Below are 20,461 nucleotides of genomic sequence, written 5' to 3'. Positions count from 1 at the left end.
TAAACGTATACAAAAAAATACATTCAATTCTCGAATAATTCTTTCTATAAATAAAAACTAAGATTATCCGAAACAGAAATACAAGAATGGTGCGAAGAACATGAACAGTTAAGTCTTTACAATAACTTAGGCACAAAACAAGAATTACATGGAGAACATTAACAATGTCTCTCTGCACGAAAACTCGTGCTGCTCGATAAGAACGGTATGAAGAACATGAACAAAATTAGTCTTTGATGACTCAGTTGGCTAAGCTAACCTTATCGAGAGTCAACTCCGTGGTGATGAGTCTAAGCAGTCGTTGGACCAATATCCTCACCCTTGGTTCTCTGTTCACAAAAAGACAGAAAATAAGATAAAACACAAGAATTATACCATTAACATCAGCTGGATTATCCACTGCACATGTTCTTCAATAGTTGATAAAAACAAGTTAAACTGTCCATGCAAGGAGATAAAAATAAAAAACAGAAAAACAATCCGAACACAGTAACTCGACTTAGAATGATTTGCTGTAACTAAAAACTTATTTTTCAATGTTCGCCCTAAATTCGAACTATGATGCAGTCGATTAATTCAAACAATTTTTCTTCTCTTACATTATTACAACACCATCCACCATTACATTCTATATTTATCCCAACTATAGTGTATCGTGTCGAAGGGTTTCTTTCTCTTTTCATACGCCAGCGAACTCTTTATTTTAAGCTATATATAAACTGCCTTGTGATGCATGAATTTTGCTTTTTAAGACTCAGCTATTTTTTACCTCGAGATGACAAGTTCACAGAAGGAAGGAAATAAAATGAGTAGGTGAGGACGTCTTTCATGACTCTCCTCGTTCAAGTCAATCTTCAAATGTGAAGGCAAGGGAAGAACAGAGGCAGTGTCATAATGGATCTTGAGCCGGGCTAGTTCTTGAAGAACATATATGATTTCGTCAAGCCTTGCTGTAGGCAACGGACGCACACCTGCTTGTAATTGTAAAATTCAAAGGGAATAGTGAGGAATAGCTCAACACCAACCAAGAACAAAATAGCTAATCATTTTTAGTTACTCCAAACAAAAGCAAACAAAACTGCACACCTACCTAAGTCATTCTCGTCGATCAGGAACCTGCTCAAGATGCATTGGCATCTCGTCATGAGTAACAAGATCGAAATTTTGCTGACTTCACATCTTGTTGAGCTCCATTTATCATCTTCATTGTCATAGCTGATAACATGAAAATATATGGTTCGAGGGATTAGAATGCTTAATTCTCCTCCTAAAACATATGAGTGGGTCACTATGCTTGTGGAATGATTTATCATTTAAAAAAATACATAAATTGTTTTCTCAATGGTTGCAGATCATCTGGAAGGATAAAGTCTAAGACAGGTTATCTAAACTTGCTTTGGAAAGCACGTGCTTTTACAAGCAGACATCAGCCTTGCGGATCCGACCATGTTATTTTGCTTGGGGCAGTTTCCCAGACAAGATAGTTAGATCATGCGACTTTTCATCTTATAATTGCAAAAAGACCAGGTAGTTGATATTCCATCTTCACATTAAAGTTAAAGAACTAAAATTACACTCTTGAGGTCATTTTCAAATAATACCTGCTCAAAGAAAACAACTTCTGCAAACAGATCAAGGAAAATCTGCTACAGTGGATGGGCATTAGCTCTACGGTCTCAACGGGCAATGAGCAGGTTCGTGCTGCACATCGATCCAATGTGGAAACAAGTCTTTGGAGAACCTATGAATTATGATGTTGAAAGGAAATAGAAAATTAGTGAATTATATAAAAATGAGCATCTCCAAGGTTGCTTTACAAAATGATATTGTAAATTCAGTGACTGAAAGAACAAATGACCTGAAAGTTTTCATATCTGATGAGAAACTCTTTATTAACAAACTATGAAAAATGAAGCACCCTATTCTACATTATCAAAACACCATGCACAATAATTAAATAAACAAACAAAACCATATATTTTAAAAAATCTGGAAGAAATTGATGAGCAATCAATTAGTGATCTAAAATGAGATATTACAAAAAGTGTGCAGAAACCAATATGCAGATGGAAAAAGCCTAAATCTAGAAAGGATATATGTGGGCACAGAGATCGATTAAGCATATATCGACGAAGATCACACATCGAAACTGGCAAGCATGCAAAGTGGACCACAATAACTTGTGTGTAGACATTAGCAGTAAAATTTATGGTAAACAGAAAAGCAAGGAAATAACTCCAAATCATTTGAATGTCTTTTTTTTGTTGGAATCAAGCGATTTATCAATCAACTATAGCCAGAATAATATCAATTTTCTTGAAAAGCAAACTGATGAGATTGCAGGACGAAGGCAGCTTGAGAAAATTACATCATGAGGTGCATCAAGTGGTGATTTAAGGATCTTGTCACCCAGAACGTTTAAGAGAGTCATCTCAAGATCCTCATTAGTTTCCAGTGATCCAGATGCCACTGAACTGGATAGAGCTCGCCCACAATATCCCACAAGGAAAAATTCATAAACATCCGCAACTTCCTTCCATATACGAGTTCTTGCTGGTTTGCTAGTACCTGGATCTGGTAGAACATTCCTAGTTAAATTTTGTACGTCATCAAGAAGTATCTGATTAAAACCTTCGACAGCCAATCCCCAAAGTGCGCCATCGGGGTTTTCTCTTCTTGTTGTCATACACCTAAAAGACAAAGTATTCAGTTACTTATCCTTGTACAGAAATTTTTTACGAACTAAAATAAAAAGAAAAATAACCAATAGCCATTTTGGAACGACCTAACATCTAAACTCTCACAGAACTCACATGAACAATGTAAAGCCAGAGCACCATAATATTTTGCTAACACATTAATCTAGAAACTAACAGATCAGCAATATGTCAAGTATGCTATCAATTCCCTATTCTTGTGAGGGTCCGGGCAAGATCTAACTCCATTCACCCCGCAGCTGATTGAAATAACAAGAGAAATTGAAAAAGGTTCTAGAGGGAACCTTAACCGCCACAAGTATTTAGTGAGTGAACCTTGTAAATAATAGGTTGCTAGGACTAATGATTTAATCTGCCTCCTCTATATGAAGGGTCAAGAGTCTAACAATGATACAAACTCAAGTAGAGCAGATCACAAACTCAAAACAGCAAGCATAGCAATCAGATACAGTTCTTTTTTTTTTTTTTTTTAATGATAAATAATGATTTTAGTGATGGGTTGAAATTACAAAAGAGGGAGAAGGGAATACAAAAAATCCAAGCGAAGAAAATTAGAAAAGGTCTTTCAACCAGCACGAAGAAGGTATAAACAATAAGAGTTAAAAGAAGCATAAAATTTACACCAAAGAGAATAATAACACGAAAGTTACTTCCTCCTGCAGCAACTAATTATTAATCTCTAATTATATCTCAGATGAGGGTTTACAGCTTTCACTTCTAGCATAACTAACATACTAATTCCCAATGACATCCATGAACCTCTTAAGAAAGTTGCAAGGCTGGAAGAAATAAAAACCCTTGAAAAGAATGGAGCTCAGAAAATCACAAATTTTGTCCTCTACCAATAATTCTTCTTTATTTATTTATTATTATTTTTTTTTGCGTAATAGGCATCCATAGAAGGGAATAGAACCCTAGTTAACTCACCATATATAAGTCTTCTTTCTTACGAACAATATTTCCTATAATAGTGAGTTCTCTAGTGCAATTACCATATCTTTTCCTACAGTGTCAAGTTCTCTCAACAATATGGAAGAAACAAGTAACAAAGTCATTATTAGCTACACAACGGAAAGTAAATAAAAATTCTAACCTATAAAGAAAACTTTAGTTTGTCTGATATGTCCATGTTTGATACATATCATACACCAACACTTGTTGGGCATGTTTTCAACATAACTAAACACAAAAGACATATCAGGTACTTTTGGAAGAAATTAGAAATAAGTATTTTGTAGACATGTCTAAACATGTTTTTCTTTTGGCTAAATTATAAAAAATATCCTTGAACCTTTTCTTTTGTTTAAAAAAAGACTCCTAATATTTCAAAAGTTGCAATATTACCTTTGACCTTCCATAAAAATTTCAAAACTACCTTAGATTAGAAACTAGTTTGCATGTTATACTTATTCAATGTGGTGGTGACTTGAAAGTCTAAAATGGTGGGGTGGTGATTGGCATGCTTGTCTAGATTAAGTCTAAAAAAACAATATTATATCATGTCAACTTTCTGTCCAACATTCTAATAGATTTTTACTTTAAGGGTAGTTTTGAAATATTTATGAAAATTAACGATAATATAAGAACTCTTGAAAGAATGAGGTATTTTTTAATCGAATGGGAAAGTTTGAGGGTATTTTTTTTTAAAACGTAGCCTTTCTTTAAAATCAAGATATGAACTTTTTATCGATGAATGTAAGAAGCAAAAAATGCTCAAAGGACATGCTCTTACCGACACACTACCAGTCCACCATTTCAAGAAATTGAGTAAAAGAGTGTCAAAGTCTGTACCTTCCAAGACCCTGGATAATTTCAGGACAAATAATACATTTTTCAACCATTGGTGCATGAAGGAAAAGCTCAACCAACGCAGGAACAAGCTTTTCTGCAAACAGGACATTCTGAATACCAACTGGTGTAACTGCTGATACTGGAGACACAGACTGAGAAGCTTCATCATTCGAGGATGCAGAAGCAGCTCTGGAATGCCTTTCGTTCTTTGACCTCCCTTGATATGCAGAAATACAATGTACAAATACCAAGTATAAGAGATCAAGGAAAAAACTAGGAATTTCACCTAACAAATTTCACTACCTGGAACAAGATAACTAGTGCTTGTTTGATCTCCATCATTTTCATGTATTGAAGAACCTGATCTTGGAAGATATTGCAAAAATTCACGCAGCAAAATCAGCCACATTGAAGAGATGGCATCAGTAGGACGTAAAAGTGGTAATATTTCCAGAATAGTTCGTAGCTCAGGGGGGACATGTCCCTGGAGAAAGAGAGAATGTCTCAGCAAGTTAATAAGGAAATCAACAAACCGCCATCGAGTTCTTTACTTCCTATAGAATCTTTTCACAAGTACTACAGAAAAAAAATCCAGATGGCTACATGTGTCTCTTCTATTTGAAGGGATGGAGTGCAAATTTTTCATCTAAATCAACAAGAAATTTATGTACTAGTCTGAAACTCTTTAATTTAGACATTCACTCATCTTTATATTCTCCGATCCCACCCCTTTTAAGGCTTGGAAATTTATATATTCAATAATTAATGTAGCATTTTTGAAATGTTAAGTAGTCATCATAGTTCTTTAATTTTGTTTCACTTATTAATTCTGTCTATACCTAAATGCCTCGACCATTTTTTTCACCACGGTGAAAACTTGATTCATACAATACGTCATTTTATGCTCAATCAGAATCCACACCATATGTTAAGTCAAATGTCAATAAAAAAAATGTAAGAGTGCTTGTTTAGAGTTTGGAAAAAGTCAATCACATTAAGATGTTTGAGCTAATAAAATCTGGCGACATGATTTTGAAGCTAAAGTTCAGTGCCCGAGGTCTACTTTGGTTGGACAATGACTATGTAATTTCGTTAATTTGATTTCTACAACAATTAACTTTGATATTGTTATTCATCCATGCTAACCTCTAGCTCCAAAACATTATATCTCATCACTACATAATCTTAATTCTCCCGTCTAAAACTGACAAACATGATCTTTCTAAGCAATATCATAAAATTTTTCAATTGAAAATGATGGAACATATGAACGAACTGTAAAACCAAAAATAAAATTATCCAAAAGTTTTTTTTTCCTTTAAATTGAGCAAGGAAAAAAGAGGGTAAAAATGAACTTACAAATTCAGTTTCAAAGTTCTCGTTAGTTATTATTGCTTGTTTAATGGCCAAATCAACAACTGATAGCAATTGTGTGTACATCTGGTTGTCAAACATCATTTGTGCTTGCACATACAGCTCTCCTGTAAACAATTTAACAGACGGAGAGCGTTAATAATAAGCATGAAAAGCTACATATTATAAGATCACAGTAGCATCAAGTTAATATTAAAAATCTTTTATATTATCTCTCTGGTTCTATTGTGAATCTCACAAATAACTGGATGGTTTCAGCCTTCATATTTGATTAGATTCACAAATGTTTAGGGATTGTTTCAGGCATATAAGTCAATGAAGAGACATATATGTAAAATATATTTATATACATTCATTAAAAGTAAATCATTACCAAGACCATGCAAAATTTCCTGCTTCACTTTGCTAGCAGCATTACCACTGTAGTGTGGTGACTTTTGAAGTACAAGCTCATACACATTAAGTACTGAAACAAGGTAAGTCATTGGCAAGTTTCCCTGTTCCACAAGTTAAAGAGCAAAGATGATTCAGGCCATTTATTATCATTTATATAGCAAGTCGATATGAATTATATTATCAGAATATGCCAATGGAAACATGCATATGAAACAAAAATTTCTTTGGTTTACTCGATGTTTACCTTGGGAGAATGAGAAATAACTGTAGTCTGTAGACAATTTATTGCTGCAAGAGCTACTTCTTTACTACCATTTAGAATGCTATTCTTCACAAAAAGAAGCAAAGATTCCCATTCTGTAGTAATAGAAGCATGCGACATTATTATGAACAACCAATGTAAAGCTGTTAAAGATGAATTAAACAATATAGAATATTACAGATATACACAGAAGTTAATAATAAAGTTTATGCTATGATGCTAAAAGATTGATGATTGACCTACCAGACCAAAAATTTCTTAAGCTTCTGAGGAATGGGAAAAAAGAACGTAATATACGTGCTATTCCAGAAAGCACCAGAACAAGCGTTTCATCCCACTGTTTCTGAGCAGTATTACGACTGCAAATGCATGTAGTATGAGAAAATAATATACAATAATTTTATCTATTTTAGGAGTCAGGAAAGTAATATAAAAGAACAAAAGTGATTATATTTAGGCAAGGATCAAGATTAATACAGACGAGTGATGTATAAGCATATGGACCGCCTTTCCACCATGAGTTCCCAGTTCTTTCCCTTGCCATTCATCTTTGGATGAGGTTGCAGCCTTCAAAACAAAGAGTTCAAAGGCCGTCAGCAGAAAGATCAGCCAAAGGTCAAAGTATAGTTATGTTATCATATCACAGTTACCATGTGGGAAGCATGGTCTAAAATGGGGAAAACGTAATCCCAAAGACAAGTCTCCCAAATGCTTTCTGAAAGCTTTTGACCATGACTTCCAAGACTCTGAAAGAGTGTCCTGATAGCTGAATTTCGGACCTGAAGGCATACGAATGTGCTGATATTACTAGCTTATAGTTCATAGGAATCACAGTTAATTCTACATATAACGCATCAAGGTGGACAAAATGAAGGTAGGGGCTATTATTCTACCTCTGGCCTATCATCAGCTCCAAGCTTATGAAGCAGTGAGAAAACTGAAAACAACAACTTGTTGCAATCAACCATGTTTGTGAATGGAGAAGCATCAGTGTGAATGGAAGCCTCAATCATTTCCTCCTCAGTCCGCTCAACGTTCACTTGTTTAGAGACAGCAGGCACGTCTGCAATTGAAGCCATTTTAGTAACAGCAAAGGGTGAACAAAAAAACAGCTAATGACAGAGGTATAACAGTATACACACTTACCAGGGAGGTTACTTGCTTCCTTCTCACCCACAAGATCATGTGAAAGCCGCTTAGCAATAAAATCAGTTATAGTCCACAAAAGCCCTATTGCTGTTAAGCTTATATTTAACTCCGTTTTTTGAGCACTGTATGCTCCTGTCACGTCTACACATCTGCAACATGCAAATTGATATCGAAGTAAGAATTTCTACATCAAAAGGTATAATAGTGACGCTACTAGCTAAAGTTTCAGCTTTTGTTTTTATGTTTATTCAGATCAGCTAGAACCTAAAGGTGGATGAATCGATTAATTAGTGTTATGATAGCCTCCTGCATTCAATAAATTGGTCCTTGTGGCCAAACGCAGCAAGTTATTCCAATTTAGCCAAGTAAATTTCAGATTCATTTTACTTCTGATGGAATAAGAATGCTAATTGTTCTACACTCAGGGAAAAAATAGAAGGCCAATAAAATATGTTGATACAAGAAAATAATTCCTGTAGGCAGTGGATCATCATAAGCAAGAGAATAAATACATATCAAAATTTAAAACATAAAGCTCCGTTCTTTGATAGAACATAATAATTAGGAAAGCAATAATTGGGTGAAGACGTGTGAAGAGGGAAGCATACAAATTATAGTTCATTGTAGAGGGAGCAGAGTGAAATAAGAAAAAATTCTAAGCGAATAAAAATTCCAAATAGAAGCTCTTACACGTGAAGGCATTCTTGTGGTAAGCTGGAAAGTCCATCGTTCAAGATCACACGTAGACTCTAAAAGGAAAACAAAAATTAGATTATTTTTATGTAGACAGAATTACTAGTATTTAGCTGTTATAAAGAAAATTAAGCAAGCAACTATCTGGAAACAAACTTAAGTAATTGGAAGAAAACTGCAGATATAACAGCATATAGGCATGTATCACCATCCACGGGTGGAGTCATGAAATCGAAAGTTCATTAGACCTTCCAATGCAACAGATGGACATGGATATGGATTTGCTATAAAAACAATAACAGCAGACGGACTATGTGATAGTAATGCATCAACCGAGAAAAATATAGTTGCCTAAAGTAAAATTAAAGAAACTACAGCAATCTAAATATGTGGAGCAACAAAGAACAACCTAGTGCAGGGAGTAACATGTTTAAAAACTAAGTTATAGTTCTTCTTCAAAGGAGTAAAGGTGTAAAAAGTCAACCATGTATACGAACTATAAGACCAGATTGACACATTAAATACATTATTTTGTAAAAAAGGTAATAATCAAATAGAGGACAGTGAACAAAACCAATTCAGTAGCTCACTATCATTTGTAAGTTACAAAGTACTGATTATATTTTACTTAATTGATTACTTTGTCCCAGTTATAAATTTATCTAAAAGATCAGGGATATATAACAAAAATGCTGAGAACACACATCTATTTACAACTTAAGAATGAGTATAGATAAGAGTTTCGAGTGGACAAACATTATTCTTAAACAGGGGATTGTAATATATACGAACATGGATAACAGAAAGGAGGATGACAAGACCCTTCCAAACGAAAGTTAAGATTAACAAAAACCCTTTCAATCCAGATTGATGAGGGAGAAATTTCTAAAGATGTATACAAATATCAATAGATGGTCAGAGGCTTCAAAAATGAACAAAATCAGAAAAAAAAACCTCCAAACTTCTAGAGATTTCTTTCAAGCCGTAAATTCCAGGCAAGTTATGGAATGAGAGGCTACTAAAGGAAAAAAATGACTTTTTGGAAGCTAAGACCCCGTTTAATAACCATTTGGTATTTTGTTTCTGGTTTTTGTAATCTACTTTTTTTCGTATGTTTTTTAAAATCAAGACAAAATTTTGAAAACTAAACAAAAAAAAACATAGTTCTCAAAACCTTGTTTTTGGAATTTGGTTAAGAATTCAATTTTTTTTTTTTTTTTGGTTAAAAAATATGAAGCAAGAATTGATGAGAAAACTAAGAATTCAATTTTTTGTTAAGAAACATGAAGCAAGGATTCAATTTTCTGGAAAGTATAGAGGACGTGTTCTTAATAGTTATAAAATATTGAATCATTTCCTAACCTGGAAGCCAAGAGCAACAAGGTCTTTCTCAGAAGCATCTGCAACAGACCTTTAAAATACAAGTAGTTAGAGAAAAACTTAACAGCACGATGTTTAGGTAATTGAAATTATAATAATAGGTGATACCCAAACCTTAACAGCTCAAGAATATTTGGCCAACTGTAGTGTAATTTCTCTCCATGTCTCTGAGTTTTTCAAAGCAAATATTATGAACTTGGGCAGAGATGGACACATAAAAGATGGAATTTATCTATTGTTAGTAGCATAAGTTACCTCTAAAACATGCAGAAGAATCTTTAATGATCCTGAGCAAACATCAATGCTTTGAGAAGACGAATACAGAGACTGTAGAGGAGATATAACAGAACATTCCAGTGACCTCAGCTTTTCAAGCCTGTTTTCAATCTAAAACAGATGCCCACGTGCACCCAAATCATAGTTAGTTTTTCTCTCACACTTTATATAAAACACAGAAAAGAACCACGATGAGAATCCTAACAACCTTCAAAGTGGTATGATGATTAGGTGAGGTGAAATCTAGAAAGGGCTCTGAACCTAAAACTGAGCAGATGGATTGGTCCAATGCATCAAGTGCTATATTGCGTACATGCTGATTGGAGTTATTGGCAAGCTGCAAATCCATTCTTGGAAGGTGTAAAACTTTTTAATTAATGCAAAATGGAAATCAAAGAAATTGAAATGTCGTTACCTCAACAAAATTGCCAACAACTTGATCCCATAGTGGTTCAACTCCTATCATAAAACATATAATTGATTCACTGTGTGGACAGTAGAACATTATAAGAGTTTGTGATGAATTTCGGGAGAAGTATTTTTAAGTGAATCATATTTCACACAATAATATAGGAAAATGCATTATTTAAGAACTCCCTCTAAAAGCACTTAAACGTATGTTTTAAGTGTTTTTTTAATCACTTTTGACTAGGTATCCAAATACTCAAAAATTTAAGAAACTATGCACTTCTCACTCTTCTGATGTAGTTTGGGATTATCGTGGCTGTTAAAATAACTATTGCAATTGTGCTTTTAACAAAACTAGCAATAATATGAAATATATTAAATGTTTGGTAAATTTCATTTTTAAACTTGAAGTAGTAGGCAATAGTATCTAATAAATTAACAGTAAATTAATGTGATTAGTAACAATTACTAAAGTAGAGATATCATTTCAGCTATTTTTACATTGGTACTGAATATGTCAAATCTTTTATAAGAAAATTATTTGAAATCTTATATGATGTAAGTTACAAATTATTCTGCTCATTCTAATAATTGGAAGAACAGGGAAAAACAATAATTATAAAAACAATTGAATCAAACACAATTTTTTCTAGTTTAAATACAAAGAATATAAGGAAGATACATAAGGACACAAATGGAATTTTTCAAATTTTGTTAGAGGAGGTGATAGATTTCTAGAAAGCTGATTGCAAAAGCAACTGTCCACGTGATTTTACACCTAAGATTAAATTGGAAAGTGATTTTATATAAATTAATAAATAATCAATTCAACCGAACACTCTAGACCATTAAATTTCTTCTATACTTACTTTTGACCTTTGAAAAACTGGCCTAAAGGTCCTCCCAAACTTCCATCAAGAATACAACTTCCAGAGATAAAAGATTCTAAGAGCAGCATATCATTTAACTTCAGATATTAACAAGAGAATGACTCAGAGAGATCAGATATAGTACAACCATAAATGAAACAGTCAGATTTTTCTTTAATGCCTGTTTGTGCATGGTTCAAGTAACCAAAATGAGTAATAAATATAAAAGAAACTTCAATACTTGAACAATGATCCAAAAGATGGATGCATCATATACAGATACTATGAAAATTCACATAATAACATGGGATTATATGGCATAGCTCCTATTTTAAGCATGCTTTACCATGAGTTTGGTGCACAAACTAACATATCTGAGACAGTTCAAACTTGCATTATACATAAAACTGATAATGGACAGATATGTTCACAAAAACATAATTAACAAACAGAAAATCCATTGATTTGACATACTGTGAAGATTATTGACAAGGATACATATAATCCTTTCCACAGAAAAATTGATGCTCCCAATTTTCTGACTTGTAGCTAGGCCAAAACCACTGGAACCACTAGTCAGATATTGATGAGAAAGCTGACATAATGCTGAAAGAAGGGAATTCACTGCAGATACGTGCATCAGTGCTGAGCTCTCAAATAGCTTCAAAAAGAAGGGGAAAAAAAAGGTAATTAGGGGAAGTGCACAATAAAATCTGTATTTGGCGGGCTACTTTCGAACCAATTCTCTGGGAAGTTACTTTCTTTTTCAAGAATTGGTATGGCTTCATTGTTTCTTCCTGATTCACGAAACTGGACGAAAGCAGCACTGTATTTAAAATAGTTTATTAAAAACTTACCTGAGAATTTAAAGAAGAAAGAATGTGAAAGTCACTGTACTGGCCAGATGATTCCCTTGTAAGCTTTGGGACGGTGGTAGATACCTCCTGTTCGCATAAAGGCAACAAATATGCAAAAGTAACAAATAGATCAATAGAAACTGCGAAAAGTGGTACATCATTGAATGAAAGAACAGCAGGTCAAGATAAGCACAGAATTACCACATGGAGACAAAGCCACCTAGTTTTGTTCAAAAGAGTATTCACTGAAGGTTTAAGAGAGAAGTATACTCGGACATTCTTTTTTGTTTTTTTTTTTAAATCGTACAGACATTTCAAAAATTTGTACGGGCTTTCCACTTGAGAATTATTGATGAAGTACGTGGTTTTGCATATATGTTGGTACAAATGATTAGTGGATCAAGTGAGTTCTTATAACATCCCAAGGATGACCATGGTTCATTGATACAATTGTCTAATAACTAATGACTCAGTTGTTAAAACTGACAAACTAATAGTTTAAGAACAAGCCAAGTTAACCCTAAATTGAAAATTTTAAATGATTAAAAACAGTAAATATAGGTAACCTATTTGGTCAAATAAAAACCAAAAACTACTAAACATTACACTACATTAATAATAAGGAAAAGTATTAAAGTGGTACAAACTCAAAATTCCTTATACTACTAGATACAAAAAAAAAAAAGCTAATAACAGGTTTGGGTAGCCCATTAGATAGGTTCAAGGTATCTACTCCTTTCCTTGAGATCGAAGGTCCAAATTTCCACCCACATTTGGTCTAAAAGGTTGGGATAAATTTAATATTTTTCCTTTTCCTATTGAATAGATCGTATCAAAGTATGATCATTCTAGTCTCTGACTCATTCCATAAGAAGAAAAAGAAAAGGAAGCTCAACCATAGATTAAAAATACCTGTGTCATGGCATGTGGTGAATGAATTGCACGGTCTAGAGCCGCAAGAGTATCCAAGACCTAAAATCAACACTTCTTATCATAATCTTTCTCTAATTACAAGTGAGAAATAAGTTAACGTACCAACACCCAAGATGGACCCAGCACATTGTGCAATCGGTGGGCAATATTGAAAAGAGTCCTCAAGGCCTGAATTGAAAAACTATGAGAATCAACTAAATTATAACTATCATATTACACCTTGAGATTCAGTATGGAAGGCATAATTTAATTAAGATAAAAAATGAATATTCAAAAAATATTTTATGAGAGAAAATGAATGTAGAAACTGGATATATACCTGCACATTCTTGGGGGTAAGGACAACAGTATCCCTTTGATCAGTGAAAGGCTCCAATCGTTTTAAATTAGGAGACTGGGGGATGCTGCAAAAACATTGGGTTTAAGCATGATAACACTTTCAAGTGAGAACAGTTTGGTCATTAAAATCAAAGAGCATGGATTCTCGAGGGTGTGCATCAGTGAATTGGTATCCATATACAGAAACACACATAATAAATAACCTTAGCTTCAAAGTACAAATTGATGACAAAATAAGCTCCACAAGTCAATGAGAAACCTTCAAATGTCAAACTATGCAAAAATACCAGAAAAACTTTCAGCATTTAATAGTAGTTATGAGGTAATATGGTTTCTTGGAAGAGTAGAAAACAAAATGTGGATATTATATATGTGAATTAGTCTGGATATTGTGCATGTGAATTAGTCTGGATATGTCAACTTCTTATTGAATTGAGATTTGATATCACATCGACCAAATTGTGGTGACTAATATGGTACTTCATGAGCGAACTAAACCGACTTTCATTTTGTACATGAAAGGAAACAATAAGGTTCTTTAATAAGGCTGGAAAGCAATTAGGAAATATTTTCTAAAAGGCAATAAATGAAACATGGATAGATTACCTCTATCAAGTTGGGCATGATAAATATAAATGCTCCAACTTGAGGAGAGTGTTAGAGCTCTTATATTAGTCTAATTATAATTTTGTAAATATATTAGTTGTGTTGTCTTTTATTGTCTTTCTACCTTCTCCTACTTAGATTAACCTTGTACACTTGTATATATATCTCCTTAGTGAATCAAATAGAGGAATTCTAGTTCGCTCAAATCAATAGTGTTTACCATCGCATACAAAGAACATTCAAGTACAATTGATCATCCTATCTTGTAGAGCGTTCGACTCTTAGGCAATTCATTTCTAACCTAAACTTTCAGGTTGAAATCGAATAGATTTGGGAGTTTTACTGTTTTTGAATTAGGAGTTCACATATCCAAAAAGTTCCTAATTTCAATTCAACAGGGTTTTAATATCATTTGATAACAAAGCATTTTTGGTATCATAACAATAATTTTATAGGAAATCCAAGATGTTACAATATGCACATGCTCCACAAGTCGTATCAGCAAGGTTTAATTGTTAAGAAAATAAATTTAAGGTTGGCTCAAATTGAAAAATCAAGGTCATGTGCAGCAACTAACCCCTATGGTAATATTTTCATTCTTCCTTAATTTTATTATGGACTCCACATTCCCCTCTCCCCTAACCCATCTCAATTCCTTAAAATTATAGTCGTGCATCCCACATTCTATTTGAACCCCAATCTTAACTTTGACCTTGATTTTTTATTAAAATTACTATTATTTATTGTTATCAAATATATGCTAGATATAAAGAAAATATTAGAAAAAATTAATAGGGACACGTCTTCCTATTAACTTCAACCTTGATCTCAACCAAGTTACTGTTCATATTAGGAACAAAGGTGCTTCCAAATTAAAATTATACATACATGCTAGTTCTCGTGTTGAGGAGATAGGGAGAATTGAGAAAAAAAAATTGAAATTGTTAAATTCGTTTATATAGAACTAAATACCTCTTCTTTTCTGCTCCACTTGGAAAATTAATCGTAAATTTGCAAAGGGAGGCAAGAAATGAGTTCAATGGTTCAACAACATGGAGAAGTCCGCATGCCTGTGAATCATCACACTTAATCATGATACAGCAGAGTGCATATAGCATATTTATCTCTAAACAGAAAATTCTACTTTTCAGGAAAATGTGCACAATATATCTGGCTCTTTAATTTGGAGAGTTAGTTCTTCCATAATTTCACTTTTGAACTTCCCAGTAATTTTTTTCCCCCTTATGAAGATTGTGTCTCTGCTCATTTTTCTTCCTTTTTGATTTTCTTGTTTGAAAAAAAAAAAAAAAAAAAAAAAAAAAAAGCTAAAGCTCAGAAGTTTTCACCAAAAGAATTCTACATGATCCAGGTATGTTTCTAGGCCATTATTTTGTAATTTGAGAACTTTTTATCATTTTCATCAAGTAGGTTGGTTGTAAGATTCGTTTTTGCCTACTTCAAATTATTTAGTTAGAGAGCTAGCACATGTTTATGGTGCATAAACTTGAAATCCTATCCTGTTATATTTTTTTTTAAAAGGAGAAACAACTTCATTGATGAATGAAAGAAAAAGGAGTAAAGACTCCAAACACCAAAAGGTCTTTCTCCATTTGATGACACTTTGGGTATCCAGTCACTCAAGGTCTTTCTCCATCGTCAAATCCATACAAAAAACTTGGGAAGGTTAAAATACTTCCTAAGAATTGATGTAATAAGAAGCAAGAAAGGAATCATGTTATCGTAGGTAGAATGTGTATTCGACTTGTTGGCTGAAACAGAGAAGTTAGGTGCCAAATCAGGTACTACCCCAATAGTGGCCAATTTACGACTCACAAAAGAGGGGGAATTGCTGAAAGAACCTGAAAGCTCTAGGAGATTAGTGGGAAAACTTAATTATCTTGCGATAATTGGACCAGACATAGCATATTCAATGAATATTGTGAGCCAGTATATGTGCTCCCCTATAATTGATAATTGGGCTGCATTGGAACAGATTGTGTTATTTGAAGGCTGCTCTCGAGCATGGTTTATTAAATAAGGATTATGGTCCAACCAATATAGAATGTTTCTACGACACTAATTGGGCAGGATCTAAGGAAGATTGAAGATCAATTTCAGGATATTGTTCATTTGTCTGAAATAATTTGGTTTCTTGGAAGAGTAAGAAACAAAATGTGGTGTCATGCTAATTAGAATATAGAACACTGACACACTATGTGTGTAAATTAGTATGAATATATCAACTTCTTACTAAATTGGGATTTGATATCACAATACCAACAAAATTCTGGTGTAATAATCAAGCAACTCATCATATCACATCCAACCCAACATTTCATGAGCGGACACAACATATTGAGGTCAACTGTAATTTTGTGCATGAGAAAATCCATTAAAGTTTGTATCCATAGGATAGGTAAAGATTAGAGAGCAATTAGAAGATTTTTTATGAAAGCATTAAAGGGAGCATTTAGATTCTCTCTAACAAGTTGAACATGATTAGCATAGATGCTCCAACTTGAGGGGATGTTATAATGCTTAAACTAGTAAGTTGTATTATTGTAAATATCTTAGACATATTGTGCTTTATTGTCTTTTTACTAACCTTTGCACACTTCTAGACATATATCTCTTTAGTGAATGGAATAGAAGTATTCTAATTCTCACATATTTGGTCTCGCAACAACAATCTTCACGAGTACGCTTTCTATATCCTTCATAGATTCTTTAAATGCTTTCTGGTTTGGTATTTTGTTCTTTAGTTTGGCTTTTTGTTGTATTTTTTTCCTCATCATGGTCTTTGTTGTATTTGTACTTACTTTCACTCCTTTTTGGAGTTTGTATATGTTAGCATTGGCCTCTTTTTCACTATATCAATAAATAAAAAAATCGTCTCTGGTTCAAAAAATGATTCTAAATATTGACAACTAATGCTCCCCTCAAGTTGGTTTAAGATTTCTTTCATAGCCAGCTTATCAATTAGTTAGTCAAATTGCTTCTCGAGAAGTCCTTTAATTAGTACATCAGCAATTTGCTTTGTCATCAGAAGATAAGGAATACATGCTGCACATGGATCCATCTTTTCTTTAATAAAATGTTTGCCAACTTCAATATGTTTTGTTCCAACATATAAAACTGAATTATGAGCTATCAATATGGCAACTTTATTGTCACAAAAAATCTATATAGGCTTACTTTAAGGAACTTCAATTCTTCATGTATTTTTTTAATCCATATGTCTTCGCCAATTTAACGTTTTTTAACTTCATCATGTAACTAGATTCCCTCCGACAAAGGAAAAATAACCAAACAAAGATCTTTTAATCATTTATTACAAGACTCTCCAGTCTATTTTAAAACTTCATTTGATCATTTAAGTTTCTTCATTAAAACAAATGTCACCAACTACACTTTTCTCACAACTCTCATGAAAAGCACCACAATAAGATAGCAGTAATCATATTCAATCACCTGTGTGAAAGCTTGATATCCTTTCAAGATCTCCAAGACAATAGCCTCCCCCTGGGATCTTTCAACAGAAGCTCATTTCAATGTTCTGCGCCAATTATGAACATACTTTACAGAAGAAAAAATAACATACCTTGTAAGAACAAGGGACAATGCATCAAGTATTGTCAGCCACAAAGAATTAACCATTGAAATGCAGACACTTGCTAATCTTCCGTTGCACTTTCCTGGTGGATCATTATCAGACCTGGGAGATTCAATCTATAATATCAAAAGAATACAATAAAGGATGAGTCCACTTCACATTGCATCTTAATAAGAGACATGATCATAAAGTACATTAGAAAGGAAAATGAAAGCCAAGATACCTCCCCGAGGTCAACTGCCTCATCAGTTAAAGTAGCCACAGTAAAGACAACACCTAGCAGGCCCTCAACAGCCAGGGTTATTGCATGCGCTTCACTAGCAACTAAAACGGTGGCATTTGATGCATCACCATCGAGACTCCACTCTATCCCTGTAGAAAATGTGAGTTTTAATCTTCTGAGCATAAATATGAAAGGAACTTGCTAATTGATTAAGAAAAATTAAATAAAATGAAATTAGTAAAGCATTTTTTAAAAAATTGTTTTTTTTTTTTTTTAGTTAAAAGCCCAATTTTTAACATAAACTGCATTCTTGTTAACTGACCCAATTAATCTCATAGAAGGTAATTCTGAATCTCTTCTATAATTTCAGGCCAATAGAGTTTTTTAACAAACTAATCTTTAATTTTCTAGGGATTTAAAAACAAGGAACACTTGTTCTCCTAATCTTCTTACATGACACGAATGTCTTTCTATAAGAATTTCATTTTATGGGGGATAAAGCATCCCCAAGCTATAGCACATTAGCTATGTAATGTGAACAAGCTTCGGTTGATGAACTTCTGAACAATTGAAGCTTTTATTGATCATAATCTATCTAAGAATGTTAATTCGTTTAGGACTTCTGGAAATCCAAAGTGCTGAATTAACCTCCTAATTCAAAGGAGATGAGGAGGCCAAATGATGAGATAAAGATTTGACTGAGAAAACTCCCGATGCAAAAAAAGACCAGCTCCTAGAGTCATCAAGAACTCTAATATGTACCAAAGATAAAACATCTTAACAACTGCTGCAAATCTGTAATTTCCTAGTCTTCTTAAAAAGATATTCGAGGATAAAGGCATTCTCAGATTGCTTTTGGCCACTTTCTCCTTGGTCTAATAGAAAGAACTGACGGCAAATAGAGGTTAACAACAGACTACAATTTGAACAACTCTGATCTATTATGACCGAGCAAATCCATATAAATAAATAAAGCACGTAAATTAAATCCTCTATAAAATATTAGCTAGAGTAAGAAAGTATTCCAATCTTCATATCAAATTTGAGAATGAATATTATCTAGTAACTTTAACTTTGATTGAGAAAACATATAAATTACTTCAGATGTTAAGTATTGTCAACAACATCTGCTTCATTGCAGCCTATTCAAAACTTTATACAAGGAAAAATCCTCAATACTTTTACCTTCTATTGACCCTGTATTTTACTCTTATAATAAAAATTTAATTGATGAATATTGTTCAAGGAACATACCCAAACAGTATCATTAGAATTTAGCAATGGTCTAGGTGGTTCTAAATTCCCTCACGGTATTTTAATGTCATAGGATGATCCTTTGTCTTCTCTTTCAGTTCCTTAAAATGATTCAGATGATGAGTTAAATGTCAGTTTGAGTAGTGAATATAGGATACTCGACCTCATTACAATACATAGGATGATGTCATTGATTTTCTTTTCCAATCAACAGACCAGCAAGTTTCTAAGTCCAAGGAAGGTTCAGAACCATTGCCGAATACCTCTCCAGAAACTTCAGGTCTTCCTTCACCCTTTAAACCATTGCAAGTTTACAAAACTAAGTGAGATTTATTTCCTTCAAATGTATGAAATTTCTTCGTCTAGTACAATGAGGAAGTGTTAAGCTGCCTTACAGTGTTCATTTTTACCACTTCAAGGTGATTTTTCCCATTAACCTTTAGAGATATGGAGTTTGGTTCTTTTGCAAACATGTAGAATCTGGAGGTTCATCAAATGTAGAATTAATTGTTGTTCTGGAAACCAAATTGAAGATTCTAAAATTTTTCAAACGAGGTTTTACAAACATTCAAATTTCCTTCCATCTTGTCAAATTTGTTGATTTCCTATCAATTTTGGGCCTAATGTTTATTGAAAAAGAAGTCATATGTAACGACCCAAATCCACCGCTAGCAGATATTGTCCTCTTTGGGCTTTCCCTTTCGAGCTTCCCCTCAAGGCTTTAAAACACGTCTACTAGGGGAAGGTTTCCACACCCTTATAAATAGTGGTTTGTTCTCCTCCCCAACCAATGTGGGACCGCCCCAAATCCACCCCCTTTGGGGCCCAGCGTCCTTACTGGCACACCGCCTCATGTCTACCCCCTCGGGGAACAGCGAGAAGGCTGGCACATCGTCCGGTGTCTGGCTCTAATACCATTTGTAACGACCCAAATCCACCGCTAGCAGATATTGTCCTCTTTGAGCTTTCCCTTTTAGGCTTCCCCTCAAGGCTTTAAAACGCAATAGCTAGGGGAAGGTTTCCTCACCCTTATAAATGGTGGTTTGTTCTCCTCCCCAACCAATGTGGGACATCACACCATATATGGTTTGAGGATTTTTTATCTACCTTCTATGACATTAAGTGATGTATTGGAGGTGATTTTTAAATTTTCGAGCCCAGAAAAATTCCCAATTGGATAACCTTCAGTTTTGGGGTTGTTTTTGTTGGCTTGATTCTTTGAATCTAAAGTGTGGGACTCGTTTATCTGATAATTATAAGGTTTCAATTCAAAAAAAAAAAAAAAAAAAAAAAAAAAAAAAAAAAAAAAAAAAAAAAAAAA

The 20,461-nt window shown here is 33.6% G+C and overlaps 1 protein-coding gene across 2 annotated transcripts in view; it reads right to left on the bottom strand.

Annotated features, from left to right (window-relative positions):
- Nucleotides 1–47: 47 nt before the first annotated feature.
- Nucleotides 48–20,461, bottom strand: part of LOC111465638 (protein MON2 homolog) — a 45,851-nt gene continuing 25,437 nt past the window's right edge. The window contains exons 15-44 of one of the 2 annotated variants that reach the window (XM_023110124.1): nucleotides 17,887–18,035; nucleotides 17,652–17,779; nucleotides 17,522–17,579; nucleotides 15,023–15,120; nucleotides 13,425–13,509; nucleotides 13,208–13,273; nucleotides 13,085–13,144; nucleotides 12,173–12,259; nucleotides 11,790–11,976; nucleotides 10,454–10,497; nucleotides 10,247–10,375; nucleotides 10,018–10,149; nucleotides 9,877–9,929; nucleotides 9,745–9,793; nucleotides 8,380–8,438; nucleotides 7,687–7,838; nucleotides 7,434–7,603; nucleotides 7,191–7,319; nucleotides 7,022–7,107; nucleotides 6,784–6,899; nucleotides 6,523–6,635; nucleotides 6,256–6,379; nucleotides 5,868–5,989; nucleotides 4,812–4,992; nucleotides 4,509–4,725; nucleotides 2,369–2,690; nucleotides 1,602–1,741; nucleotides 1,091–1,215; nucleotides 770–971; nucleotides 48–329 (exon numbers count right to left, since the gene is read on the bottom strand). In XM_023110124.1, the coding sequence (XP_022965892.1) occupies nucleotides 242–329; nucleotides 770–971; nucleotides 1,091–1,215; nucleotides 1,602–1,741; nucleotides 2,369–2,690; nucleotides 4,509–4,725; nucleotides 4,812–4,992; nucleotides 5,868–5,989; nucleotides 6,256–6,379; nucleotides 6,523–6,635; nucleotides 6,784–6,899; nucleotides 7,022–7,107; nucleotides 7,191–7,319; nucleotides 7,434–7,603; nucleotides 7,687–7,838; nucleotides 8,380–8,438; nucleotides 9,745–9,793; nucleotides 9,877–9,929; nucleotides 10,018–10,149; nucleotides 10,247–10,375; nucleotides 10,454–10,497; nucleotides 11,790–11,976; nucleotides 12,173–12,259; nucleotides 13,085–13,144; nucleotides 13,208–13,273; nucleotides 13,425–13,509; nucleotides 15,023–15,120; nucleotides 17,522–17,579; nucleotides 17,652–17,779; nucleotides 17,887–18,035 (3,671 nt within the window). In that variant the 3' untranslated portion in view covers nucleotides 48–241. The remainder of the gene's footprint in view (nucleotides 330–769; nucleotides 972–1,090; nucleotides 1,216–1,601; nucleotides 1,742–2,368; nucleotides 2,691–4,508; nucleotides 4,726–4,811; nucleotides 4,993–5,867; nucleotides 5,990–6,255; nucleotides 6,380–6,522; nucleotides 6,636–6,783; nucleotides 6,900–7,021; nucleotides 7,108–7,190; nucleotides 7,320–7,433; nucleotides 7,604–7,686; nucleotides 7,839–8,379; nucleotides 8,439–9,744; nucleotides 9,794–9,876; nucleotides 9,930–10,017; nucleotides 10,150–10,246; nucleotides 10,376–10,453; nucleotides 10,498–11,789; nucleotides 11,977–12,172; nucleotides 12,260–13,084; nucleotides 13,145–13,207; nucleotides 13,274–13,424; nucleotides 13,510–15,022; nucleotides 15,121–17,521; nucleotides 17,580–17,651; nucleotides 17,780–17,886; nucleotides 18,036–20,461) is intronic. The other variant, XM_023110132.1, reaches the window with a different exon arrangement.

The sequence above is a fragment of the Cucurbita maxima genome, unplaced genomic scaffold (genome assembly GCF_002738345.1).
Source record: "Cucurbita maxima cultivar Rimu unplaced genomic scaffold, Cmax_1.0 Cma_Scf00002, whole genome shotgun sequence".
Classification (NCBI taxonomy): domain Eukaryota; kingdom Viridiplantae; phylum Streptophyta; class Magnoliopsida; order Cucurbitales; family Cucurbitaceae; genus Cucurbita; species Cucurbita maxima.
The sequence above is the reverse complement of the archived record's forward strand: the minus strand, read 5'-3'. Positions and strand labels throughout refer to the sequence as shown.